The 13,473-nt window shown below is 39.9% G+C and overlaps 1 protein-coding gene across 8 annotated transcripts in view; it reads left to right on the top strand.

Annotated features, from left to right (window-relative positions):
• TULP4 (TUB like protein 4) overlaps window positions 1-13,473 on the top strand; it is a 273,173-nt gene that overhangs the window by 168,132 nt on the left and 91,568 nt on the right. For all 8 annotated transcript variants that reach the window (XM_038394358.2, XM_038394356.2, XM_038394363.2 and 5 more), the window contains 2 exons: window positions 11,497-11,625; window positions 12,265-12,426. In XM_038394358.2, the coding sequence (XP_038250286.1) occupies window positions 11,497-11,625; window positions 12,265-12,426 (291 nt within the window). The remainder of the gene's footprint in view (window positions 1-11,496; window positions 11,626-12,264; window positions 12,427-13,473) is intronic.

Raw genomic sequence — 13,473 nt, forward strand, 5'->3', positions numbered from 1 at the left:
GTGACCTTGGGGGAATCGTATAAGCTATGAACCAGAAATAGGATCCAAGACACCGGCATCCCTGACTCTGCGCTGACCATGTGGTAACATGCCCATTCAAACTTCTGTACTGTAGATGTTCCAATAATCTACTGGCTTTACCAACTCTATCTACCTGCTCTGTATAAATTCCACAGCTAGGTAAAGTCCGTAGAGACAAATAGCAATAATTAAATGTTCTTGTTGTAGTGTTTGGGGTTTTATTTTTAAATTAACCTCATTATTGGTTAAGCAGTATTAATGTGTTCCATATCAGCATTCCCAATATCACTAGAAACATCGTATGAAGCATTATAGACAAGGACAGAAAAATGTGTATAACCCAGTGCAATATGTTTAATACCAAGGGGTCAAATCTGCCTCACCAACTAATATGTCTTGTCCAGATGAAGTAAATGACTTGTGGCAGGTGAATAAAATTCGATCTGTATTTATATCAAATATAGTATGTGCATGTTTTCTATCAATTAATGTTGCATTGCCCAAAATTCTCTGCTGCAGTAATACCACATGTTTTGTTAGTTGGCAGGGGGGAAGTCTGTTCAGAAGAACATCCTCATCCTCCAGAGCCACCTGCCCTCCAGTAGGATCTTGCTGAGGAGCAGAGGAAGATTGACACTAGCTAGCACTGAGTGTAGATCTCTTTTAGTGGTACATCCTTCTCAAACCTGGAATGAACTGGTGGAATACTAGGAGCAGGTTGCTCTAGCTACCCATACATCTCTAGGCACATGGCCTCCATTGCTGTAGTAACTAATCTAAGTACCATATGTTGAAAGCAAAGGAGACCTGGGATCAAGATTGAAACCACAAAGCAGAGATTTTAACACCATAGACTCCTCACTATTTTAGGTCAAGAGGACCATTTAGTAAATTACACCTATCCTGTAAGAATTGGCAGATACTGACCTATTTGGTCATCTGTGCCAGAAATAAGTGAAATCAGAAATGCTAAAGGCAACAGAAGGCCATATATTCCACCAAGGCCTAACCTTATATGAAACTGAAGAAAATGTGAAAGGTCGATCTTGCTCAGAATGTAATAAAATAAATATGACCACATACATAGTTAAAATCACCATGGCGAAGTGGTGTTGGGAAGAAGTTCCATTTGGTATAAATCATACACATGTCAACTCAAAAACATGTAGCGACCAAAATGCCTTGTCAAAAGCCTTAGTAATTGCATTGCCTGCTGGATGATGATCATTCTGGGGTAATATCTTCCTATGAAGTTTCAGTTTCCATGGCTAGAGCACTAACTGTGCTGGGACTTTATTTTGTTACCTATAGCAATGCAATAGAAAATGAACAAAATAAAAGATAATGTTTTAAAGTACAATTAAACATTCAATCTTTTAAAATAATCAGGTTTCAGAGTAGTAGCTGTGTTAGTCTGTATCTGCAAAAAGAAAAGGAGGACCGATGAAGTGAAAATGCATCCGATGAAGTGAGCTGTAGCTTACGAAAGCTTATGCTCAAATAAATGTGTTAGTCTCTAAGGTGCCACAAGTCCTCCTTTTCTTTTTTTAAAATAATCAGTGAAACTAGCCTATTGATTTTTTTAAAATTAGGCTTACCTGGTTTTACAGGAAGTGATATGTCAATATACTGGAGAGTAGTTCTCCAAGGTTAGAAAGCCGAGAGATTAAACCACAGCAGTGTTCTTATGTTTCTTCAGCCATGGAGCATAGTTTATGTGTAAATCGGGGCTAGTGGGACAACAGAAGAGGAGAGGAAGTAACTAGTGTTCCTATTATAGCATCTTTCATACAAAAGTCTTATTAACTGCTTCATATTTGATTAGTCCATAGTACAAGCATTAAATGCAAACTACTGTATGTTGTAAAGCAGGGGTATGATAAAAGTAAATAGTGGTGTGTTTTACCTGGGAGCTTTCGGGGGAAAGAGAACATGGAAACTGGGAGACTAACAGAATAGAATAGGAATGTTTTATTAGCTCGAAGGATTTAATGCTATCCTGAGGAGGAGAGGTGGAAATTGATTTGAAGAGAGTTGATCAAGTAGGTAAAGAAAGGAATAGAGGCTGTTCTAGGTGATGGAGGATTGTGGGGGAGAAAAGTTTATTCTCCACTGTCGATAGATGGGAGTAACAGCAGTCTGATATTGGAAGCACATAGGGGACTGTATGAAGTTCCAACAATCGCATCTGCTTTCTCACCTCATAACATGGTAGGGACAGGGTCCATGACTGGAGCAGCAATGGTGGTTTAGGACCTAAGATGAATGGTCGGGTTGTATGTTCACAGCATAAACACAGAGGGAGACCATCATTTCCTTTTAATCCCTTGTATTGTGCTTTCCATGTTGCCTAGAAGTAATGATATGTAATGTCATCAGTATTCGCAAAAAGAAAAGGAGTACTTGTGGCACCTTAGAGACTAACAAATTTATTTGAGCATAAGCTTTCGTGAGCTACAGCTCACTTCATCGGATGCTGTAGCTCACGAAAGCTTACGCTCAAATAAATTTGTTAGTCTCTAAGGTGCCACAAGTACTCCTTTTCTTTTTGCAAATACAGACTAACACGGCTGCTACTCTGAAACCTGTCATCAGTATTGTACTTCCAAACTGTACCAGCTACTTAGCTTTGCGCACAGTCATTATTAATGATTTATCTAGAAGTCTTTATATTGTATTTTGCAAAGTCATGTTAGATTTGGGTGTTTATAATATTTGAGTAGGGAGCACAGCACTTTCAGTCAGTTTTATCTGCTTTCTTGATCATACTTGTAAACCAGGTGACTCATTTTTTTTATTTTCTTCTCTAAAAGAAACAATAATATATTTCTGTTTCCAAGGATAAAGAGAAATGACCAAGTAATTTAATCCACCAAATTAAATTGAAATGCTTTTCTTATTTTCATCGGTTTCTTCTTTCTTTAGTAAGAGCTGGAAAAGGGTCTGATTTTCATGGGGTGGTGCTCAGCATTTTCTGAAAACCAGGCCTCTTTACGATACTGTATCTCAAACTGGGTATCCAAAAATGGAGGTTTCCATAGTCACTGGACATTTATGGAAATGTGGGCTATGTTTCCTGCCCTGGAGAGCATACAGTCTCTTGCATGTAGAAGCGATAGAAAAAGTGAAGGCCACAAACAGGAGAGAGGGTATGGGTTGAGGAAGAGCAATAGTTAGAGTAATACAGTCATGTGGGGAATAAGTTTAGGCTATTGCTCATTATAATAATTTCAGTTGAACGAAATTAATTATAATAAATACTCATCATATGTCAACTTCCATTGATAGAGTGGAACAAGAGTCCCAGGGGGAATAGTCTAACAGTGGGAGCTCTCCTGCCTTTCTCTCCTCTCCTCACAAAGGAGGAAGGATGGTCAAGGTTTGAGATAGATAGTCAAGAAACTTGGAGCCTGCTCTGGCTCTGCCACAGAATCACTATATGACCTTGGCCAAGTCACTTAGGCCAATATTTTTAAGCGAGGCTCTTATTTCGGGAGGCTCTGTTTTTGGGTGCAAAAGCTGAGCTGTCTTGGCCTGGACTTTCAGAACTGTTGATTGTTCACACCTCCATTAGAAGTCATTGGGGGTTGTTAATGCTCAACATTGCTGAAAATCTGGCCCAAGGTATCCCAAGTTCAGCACCCAAACTCAGAAGCTACTTGTCATAAATATAAAGGGAAGGGTAAACACCTTTAAATCCCTCCTGGCCAGAGGAAAAACCCTTTCATCTGCAAAGGGTTAAGAAGCTAAGACAACCTCGCTAGCACCTGACCAAAATGACCAATGAGGAGACAAGATACTTTCAAAGCTGGGGGGGGGGGGAACAAAGGGTTCTGTCTGTGTTGTCTTTTTCCAGGACCAGAGCAGGAAAGTAGGTCAGAATTCCTGTAAAGGGTTAATAAGCAATCTAGTTAGATATGCGTTAGATTCTGGTTTGTTTAAATGGCTGATAAAATAAGTTGTGCTGAATGGAATGTATATTCCTGTTTTTGTGTCATTTTGTAACTTAAGGTTTTGCCTAGAGGGATTCTCTATGTTTTGAATCTGATTACCTTGTAAGGTATTTACCATCCTGATTTTACAGAGGTGATTCTTTTACTTTTTCTTTAATTAAAATTCTTCTTTTAAGACCCTGATTGCTTTTTCATTGTTCTTAAGATCCAAGGGTTTGGGTCTGTGTTCACCTATGCAAATTGATGAGGCTTTTTATCAAGCCTTCCCCAGGAAAGGGAGTGATGGGCTTGGGGGGATATTTTGGAGGAAGACATCTCCAAGTGGACTCTTTCCCTGTTGTTTTTGTTAGTCGCTTGGTGGTGGCAGCAATAAGGTCCAGGGACAAAAGCTAAAATAGTTTGTACCTTGAGGAAGTTTTAACCTAAGCTGGTAAAAATAAGCTTAGGGGCTTTTTCATGCAGGTCCCCACATCTGTACCCTAGAGTTCAGAGTGGGGAAGGAACCTTGACACTGCTTTTGAAAAATGTGGTCTTAACTTTCTGTGCCTCAGTATCGCAATCTGTAAAATGATAGTGCTTCATACCTCCCAGGTGTGTTGTGATGCTAAATCATTTACTTTTCATCAATGTGTATGAGATCCTTGGGTGCAACTTTCTATACTTGTTGTTTTATTTATTTTATTAGTATTTTATTATAATGGTTCTCAAACTAGGGCCGCTGCTTGTTCAGGGAAAGCCCCTAGTGGGCTGGGCCGGTTTGTTTACCTGCCACGTCCGCAGGTTCAGCTGATCACGGCTCCCACTGGCCGTGGTTTGTCGCTCCAGGCCAATGGGGGCTGCAGGAAGGGCAGCCAGCACATCCCTCGGCCTGCGCCACTTCCCACAGCCCCCATTGGCCTGGAGCAGCGAACTGCGGCCAGTCGGAGCCGTGATTGGCCAAACCTGCGGACACAGCACGTAAACAAACCAGCCCGGCCCACCAGGGGCTTTCCCTGAACAAGCGGCGGCCCTAGTTTGAGAACCACTGTGTTATTTTGTTAAATTAAATTGATTAATCTTGTGTTTTCAAACATTATAAAAGACTGACTCAGTGGTAATCATAATTTTGTGAGGGTGGGGAAGAGAGTATGTAAGCTGTTTCCCCCCCCCAAATAAATGCAATAACATAAATACAGTAAATGTGTAACTGGGCAATAGTATCATGATCTGCTTGCCTTGGTCAACACAAGTCAGAGTCCCATAGTCCAGCCCTGGACATTTGGACAGTTGTCCACCTTGCCTTATATAATCTCACAGATCTAAGGTCTGGATGATGCAAGCCAACCTGGATGTATCATTTATCATACCAGACCTAAAAAAGAGTTCCGTGGAATGCGAAAGCTTGTCCCTTTCACCAAGAGAAGTCAGTTTGATAAAATATATTACCTCACTCGCCTTGTTTATTCTGTATGTATCATCTCGACTTTCCCAGATTTGTTTCCATTTTGTAGGAGGCAAGGATGATTCTGTATCATCTCTCCTTATGACCTGAATTGCCTGTGATGCCTGCAATAAATTGCCAACTGATAATGACTAGGCAGGTGGCCAGCAGGGATTACTGATACCATTTTGTCTCTTGCTTATTTATATCCTTAAAAAAAAATCAAACCTACAAATTATACACATAGCTAGTCTATGTTAGCCCTGGTGTGTTTCTGTCACTGTCACCCAGTTCCTCCTCCCCTTTCTCCTTCCATTTTTGTTACACCAGTTTATTGCATTTTGTTTTAAGCTAACTTGTCTTAAAATGATCTATACGCGTGGCCCCTGCTGCCTGTGCATTGAAATTGATGGGGGCCTGGCTGCATGTATTAAACCGCAGAATTGATGCCCTTAGACTGTAAGCCCTATGAAGAAGGGGCTATTTCTTTCCTATCAGTTAGTATCGCACTAAGCACAATTGTCTGGATCCCCTGGGTGCTATGGTAAAAATAATAATAATGTTTCAAGGCTTGTGTGAGCCTATTGAAAATGTAGCTGAAATAAACTTTTGCATGCTTCTGTAGAACTGAAAATATATCTTTCAAGCATATTTCAGTGTTGCCAACCTCAAAGATTCCAATATCATGGAATAGAATATTTTTGGCTGAAAAATCACAAGATTTTAAAAAAATAATAAAATTTGGTCTCTTTGCATTTCCCTTCTGGTTTTTGAGCCTTTAAGATTCATGTTTTCAACCTTTTCTCTAAAACCAGAAGAGCTAGAAACTTTCTTTTAAAATAAATAAATAAATAAATAAAAATAAAAACTGAGATTTTCCTGTCTTTGTATGACTCCAAAGGCTGGAGCTTTAAAGAAAACACTGAATATTGCAAGACTCATGATAAAATCATGATAATACTGTGGACATATGTCTCAGGAATGGTAGCCAAATTAATACCTTTTTGCAGGAATACAGTTTCTACTCTGGTACTAATCTGAAATCTGATTCTTAAGGATACTGTGCCAAATTAGGTGGTGACTTGTCCCGGTATTCCATGTCAGATGTAAATAGGCCACAGAATGACTGAATATAGCAGTTTAATTTGCTGCTTTTTAGCATCAGTGGAAGTGCAAACTAGTGTAACTTTCCTACTATGGTGTGGGCAGGGTGGTCTGGCTGAAAAAGTTGTCTGAGCAGAGGCTTCCCTCCTTAACATTGTTCATAGCTATATCTGGCTAGAAATCACACACTCAGGATAAAGCAAGGGACTGTGTGTGAGGTATATGGGGTGCAAGGCAGCTCTCCCTAGCTTGGCTAAACAGCACTCCTGCACAGCTCCCATCCCCCTCCTCCTGGGTTGGAGTGTTAAGAGCTCCTCCTCCTGTTGCAGTCAAGGTTAACCACTGATCATACACACAGTCAAGAAAACAAAAACAGAGTTCAGGCAAATCAGCTGGGAGCTCTAGGTGCTATCAGAATATACATAATAATCGTGGCTGATATACAGCACATCTTTTGTTTAATAAACAATAAGTCCCTACTTGAATTGCAGGATGATTGTCACATAATTGCGGCTGAGTTGCGGACAAGACATGGAAAATCGCAGAAAAGTAATAATGGACCTTAATTAATTGCAGTAATTTGGAAAAGCTGGCAAAGACCTATTTGTTTTAGAAAAATTGCTGGAACAGTATAAACACTCAAGTATTATGTTATGCCTGCAATTTTTTTTGATAACAAGACATTTTGCTGCAACTACATTACAGTCATTAATGCGTGGGGCTGATAGCGGGAGCCCTGCCGTGCTTGGGGCTGACAGCCCAAGCCCCAGCTGCTATCAGCTCAGCTCAGCTCAGCTAAATGGGATTCTACTGTACTAATGGGGGAAAAAGTTTGTATTGCAAACCTCAAAATGTATGCAAAACTTCAGACTGTGCAAAGAAAGCTAATTAATATCAAAATTCCAGAGCAAGCCTAATATTGTGGGATCTGCAATTTCTGCAATATCGCAAATTAAGTAGGGCCTAAATAAACAATATGTTTACATGTTGGCTTTAAAAAAAGACAGAAAAGACAGAAGCATATTTTGTCCTTGGCCAGCCAAATTTGGGATCTAGATAAACAAGGAGCTTTAAAAATATTTCCTTACCCATTTAAAGCCTTGCACTAGAGCTTGGGCTCCACATTGTTGTTGTTTTTTTCAAATTAAAAAAGTGACATTTAATCCTTGCATAGATGTGCTGAGTTTTAATTTATAACATGGAAGCAAAAGATGTGTCACAAGAATAAGAAAGCCTTAATACTGTATGAAAAATTATTTTCAAAGGCTTTCCTTTTCTGTTTCTATTGTGTTCATGTCATCATAATAATAATGCAGTCAGTTCTTGTGGAGAGTTTTTAGTGCCTTTAGTATTAATTAAATGACACTGAAGACAAAACTATGGAAAATTTTGAATGTTTTACTTTTCAACCAAATTCATCATCATCACATATTGTAGAAAAAACATAACAAAAAGGGCCTGATCCAAAACTCGTTGAAGTCCATGGAAAGACTCCCATTGATTTTGTTGGCCTTTGGCTCAAGTACTGTTTATAATGTCAGGTTTCAGAGATGCAGCCGTGTTAGTCTGTATTCGCAAAAAGAAAAGGAGTACTTGTGGCACCTTAGAGACTAACAAATTTATCTGAGCATAAGCTTTCGTGAGCTACAGCTCACTTCATCGGATGCATTTCTATTTAGAATGTATTAGGGCTTACTAAAAAAAAAACAAAAACTATTAGCTATGAGTACACAATGAGGACACAAGGACCCAGATCCTTAATACCTTTGAGGATCTGGGCCCAGAAATGGGAGTTGTGTGCCTAAATACCTTTGAGGATCTGGGCCCAGAAAGCCCAATGGAGAATATTAAAGGTAACACAAGTTTGGAGCCTCTGGGGGTATTTTACACTGTAATGTAAGCCCAGTGTTTGAATTTAGGCTCAAGCCTAGCCTACCTTCCATCTACACACAAGTCTCACTAACTCGGGGCTTGGATCCAGCATTCCAGGACCCTATGGGGGTGAAGGGTCTGAGCCTGTTTCAAGCCAGGACTTAGGGGTTACATTGCAATGTAGATACACCCTGAGAATTTGGGCTGTTAGTGAAGCTTATGCATTGTGGTGGGATGTATTATAGGCCTTGCTCTGGCTCTTTGCTCAGGGGTGAGTTTCACCTTTAATTTGTTTTCATGCATTTTAGCTGATTCAAAAGTCATCTGAATGGTCTGGGCAATCTTTCTTCCTTTCTTTATCTCTCCTCCAAATACAGTAAGTGCCGAATATGAAATTGGAGATATTTGAGCTGTGGAGTCAGCACCTTTGGTCAGATGCTAAATTTAAATGAAGGAAACATCTTAAACATGATCTTGTGAAATGAGAACATCTGCTCTGTGTTTTAAAAAAGTTGGATTATAAAATGCTGTCACAAAAATGACTTCTTTTTGAGCTAGCTACCACCAGACATATGAAGTCATTGCCCTACTTTCATTTGTAATTATAGAAGTGAGTTTATGATTCTAAATGTCAGGTGCTCATTGGTATTTTGATCATGGCAGCTCACATCAGGCTGAGATTTGGTCAGAAACATACTAAATTGGATAGTCTGGGTATACTAGAGGTATGAATATTAGAGTATACATGGACCTAATTATTCTAATTGTATGAATGTCTGTATCTAAATGAACTCTTGGATGGTGTATCAAATTCAAAGAAAGCAGAGATATTTTGTTAGAAGATCGCTTTCACCCAATCATCTTCACTTCCATTTATACCATAATCAGGAGAAGGAGAGAGAGAAATTGTCAAGTTTCGCTAGGGTTCCATTTGAACATAGATAAGAGCCAAGGCATTTCAAGTTAAATATTGCCACTATGTCCTTAGCTTATGTCAGCAGGCCAGTTAGTAAGTGTTATCTGTAAAATCATATCCTCTTCTCAAATCCTTATAAGAGCCATGCACAACAAGGTGATCTTAAAATGCAGGAGCATCTTAACTCAGGTTTTTATGGGATTAGATAAGAACTATAATGTCGTTAGAGCAGTTGGTTTATCTCCTGTACCTAAGTTCCCCTTGCAGTTTGTCTATCTTGTCTGTAAAAAGCCCAGTCAGTACTATCAAGGCCAGGGGTGGCTAGCCTGAGAAGGAGCCAGAATTTACCAATGTACATCACCAAAGAACCACAGTAATACGTCGGCAGCCCCCATTAGTGGGGCTCATGGGTGCAAGGATCCTCCTGTGCAGAATCAGTCACAGAATGGGGCCCTTCAAGAGTATCATCCCATTTTAGTCAACAGCCAAATGAATTTCAGGAAACATAGTCATGTTCTTTGGGAAATGAAGAGTATTTATTTGGATTGATGAGTGCTGTCTAACAATTCAGCATCTAACATTCACCCATCCTAGACTCTGAGTGTCCATTCAACAATTAAATTTACACTCTGATAATTGTCGATTTAATATTTTTGTCTGCAGTTTTCATGTATTATGCTCTTATATGATGGTGAGTCTGTATGTAGACCTAGCTGGATTATTCTGACATTTTGGAAATAAAACTAAATCAGAAAAAAAATGTGAAAGATGAGAGCAGAAGGTAAATGTTTTTTAAGGCTAATTTCTGTTTAAGGTACTAAGACAGGGTGGGCAAACTATGGCCCGGGGGCCACATCCAGCCCTTCAGATGTTTTAATCCAGCCCTTGAACTCCCGCCGGGGATCAGGGTCCAGGGTTTGCCTTACTCCAGCACTCTAGCTGGGGAGCGGGGTCGGTGCTTGCCCTGCTCTGCACATGCTGTTGCTCCGCATGGCTCCTGGAAGTAGCGGCATGTCCCCCCTCTGGCTCCTACATGTAGTGGCAGCCAGAGGGCTCTGTACGCTGCCCCTGCCTGAAGCGCCACCTCTGCAGCTCCCATGGGCTTGGACGCGCCCCCGCATAGGAGCCAGAGAGGGGACACACAGCTGCTTCCAGGAGCTGCTTAAGGTATGCACCATCTGGAGCCTGCACCCCGACCCCATCCCATGCCCCTGCCCCAGCTGTGATCCACCTTCCACCCTCTGAACCCCTCGGTCCCAGCCCGGAGCACCCTCAATCCCTCATCCCCAGCCTCACCCCAGAGCCTGCACCCCCAGCCAGAGCCTTCACCCCCTCCTACACCCCAACCCCAATTTTGTGAACATTCATGGCCCGCCATACAATTTCCATACCCAGATGTGGCCCTTGGGCCAAAAAGTTTGCCCACCCCTGCACTAAGATGATATGGTTCATTTCAGGTACATATTGAGGCCTCTAAAGTGGCTTCATTTATTAACTTAACTTCATGCTAATTATAAATGAGAGACCAGTCATGGCAGGTTTTAGCTTGGTTAAATTCTGTAGGAAGAATCCAATCGTCTCTAATGCGAGAAAGAAGAACCCATACAAAGCTTCTATTTCCTCTGCAATCGGTAACAGAGAAGAAACATTCAAGTTAAATTATGTTCCTAATTCTCATGAATTAGGGAGGCTGGAATGTTTTTAAAGTGGTTGTTGATGCAGGGAGCTAGATTCAATCCTGGTGAAAGTGGACCTGGCTCCGCTGAAGTCAGTAGAATTGGGAATTTGGCCCAGGAAATCTGGTAGCATTTGAGGTGAGGGACAGGGGAAAGTGGTTTGAGAAAGGCAGATTGTGTGTACAGGGACTTCAAGGTTTGTTTACTCTTTCTGCAGTGGAACTCTGGATTACCACATACAACATGTTTTTGTTGGTTTCAAAAGTATCTGATGTCTTCCATAAAGGCCTGACAGTTAGGAGAATTCTGAATTGCTTGACAGCCATAATAAAATGAGTCCTGTAATAAAATGAGTCCAGCTGTTCTTGAGAGCTGCATGATATGATGCCGAAAATTACTATTTTGTAGATCTTATTCAGAATTTAAATGTGACATTGTTTATTTTGCAGTATTAGTTAATTGAGTCTCTTGTAAAACACTTATTAACACTGTATACAGTCATGGTAATGCTTCATTTGTTTGGAATCTATTTAGGTTGTATTGGTGAGATGGAATGAACCATTCCAGAAACTGGCAACCTGTGATGCAGACGGAGGAATTTTTGTTTGGATTCAATATGAAGGCAGATGGTCTGTGGAGCTTGTGAATGATCGCGGGGCACAGGTTGGTATGAACATTTTCTCTTTAGTCAAGAACAGTCAAATCATAAGAAGTTCAAAATGAAAATGATGAAAATGCAATCTTCCTTTTTTTAAAACATTTCTTTATTGAAATAACTAAACAGGGAGTGTTATAGAGATTCCTGCTACACTGAGCTCCTTGGGTTTTACAAACAGGATGAAATTTGCTATGAGGCAGAAAGCCAGGACAAGATTCACACTCTACTTAAGATTTCAAATCAAGGCTTAAGTAAGACTTAAGTGGGATTTTAGTGGCCCACTGGTGAATTTCACTCAGAGCATGATAAAGGAATAGTCCTTTTTTATCCCATTGTATCTAGTTAACAATCTCAAGAAGTTTTTTTTTAACTCTTGTTGCTGGTTCTCAGTGTATTGAGTTTTTCACTGGTGGGACAGTGTGAAATTGCTAAACCATCAATTAATCACCATCAGAAACTCTTCTGATTTCCATTTCATGTGATAAAAATGCGTTCTTCTAAGCAAGTTTTATGACACCATATATTGATTCCATGTTAAACTTCTCCATAATAAATTATATATAAAATTGGTATAGTAATACTTATAATAACTTGGAAATTATTGCATGATTAATGTATAATCTCTTATCTATGTATATGTTAAGGTGAGCGACTTTACATGGAGCCATGATGGGACTCAAGCTCTCATCTCCTATAGGGATGGATTTGTGCTGGTTGGTTCAGTCAGTGGACAGAGACATTGGTCTTCAGAGATTAACTTGGAGAGTCAGATCACCTGTGGCATATGGACTCCTGATGATCAGCAGGTAATGGCATTTACAGAAAGGAAATTAATACCTATATTCATGTTTTATGAAATAACACATCTCAAATCAACATAAATGGTAGAATGAGCACATTGTAAGAACAGTTTCCCTCAGAACTGAGACTAACCAGAGCCCTTCTAAATATTATGACAATTTACCTCAAGAGGTGATTCTCATGCACTAGACAAAAGCATTGGTCAATGTGAATTCTAAATTACTGTGTCATCCAGGGTCATTTTTCACTCCTGGTATGCTGAAACATTAGGGGCCTCATTTCAAAATTATGCATACAAAAAGGGACTGTGCTGTTATGCACCTAATGCATTTGTGCAATTATCTCAGTGATTCAAGTGAACTGGGGTAAGGCTTGTGCAAACAGGCAGTTACTTATCTAACTGGTCATTTGAACTTGCAGTTGCCCAGTTTGCACAAGCAATAAAAGTGACTGTGTCTGTGAATTGTGCATTAGTTGTGCATTTCCATTTGCATCTTTGAACAAGTAAATGGACCTGCCAAATTTTGAAAATAAAGCTGAGAGAAACGAGGGCCTGAAGCAATCAATCTCCTTAAAAAATAAAAAGATTTCTTGAACCATGGAATACATCTTGCTGACATTTTGAAAAAGTCAGATGTAAAATTCTCCATTACTGCTTTCCTAATTCAACATAATATGTTGGTCATGGTGTCATTTATAGTGGGCACTGCTGTAGCCCTTTGGTTTTCATTTGCGGTATATCCAATGGCTCTTGCACTATTCAACTCATGTCCTTACTTGAACAGTCTCTTCTTCCACAATGTTCATCCTCTTTATAATAAATATGTCTGTCATATGGCACTGAGAGAGAGGATGGGGACAGATTACCTTGTGGAAATAGAAGTTGCTTTTTATCAGGATTGGATCATTTTATTTATGTGCTTTATAATTCCTTAAAAATTGTCAGATCCAGGCTCCAGGTGCTTGTGACGTAAATTTGGAATATAGATTCATAGATACTAAGGTCAGAAGGGACCATTTTGATCATCTAGTCCGACCTCCTGCACAAAGCA

Source organism: Dermochelys coriacea, chromosome 3 (assembly GCF_009764565.3).
Source record: "Dermochelys coriacea isolate rDerCor1 chromosome 3, rDerCor1.pri.v4, whole genome shotgun sequence".
Classification (NCBI taxonomy): domain Eukaryota; kingdom Metazoa; phylum Chordata; order Testudines; family Dermochelyidae; genus Dermochelys; species Dermochelys coriacea.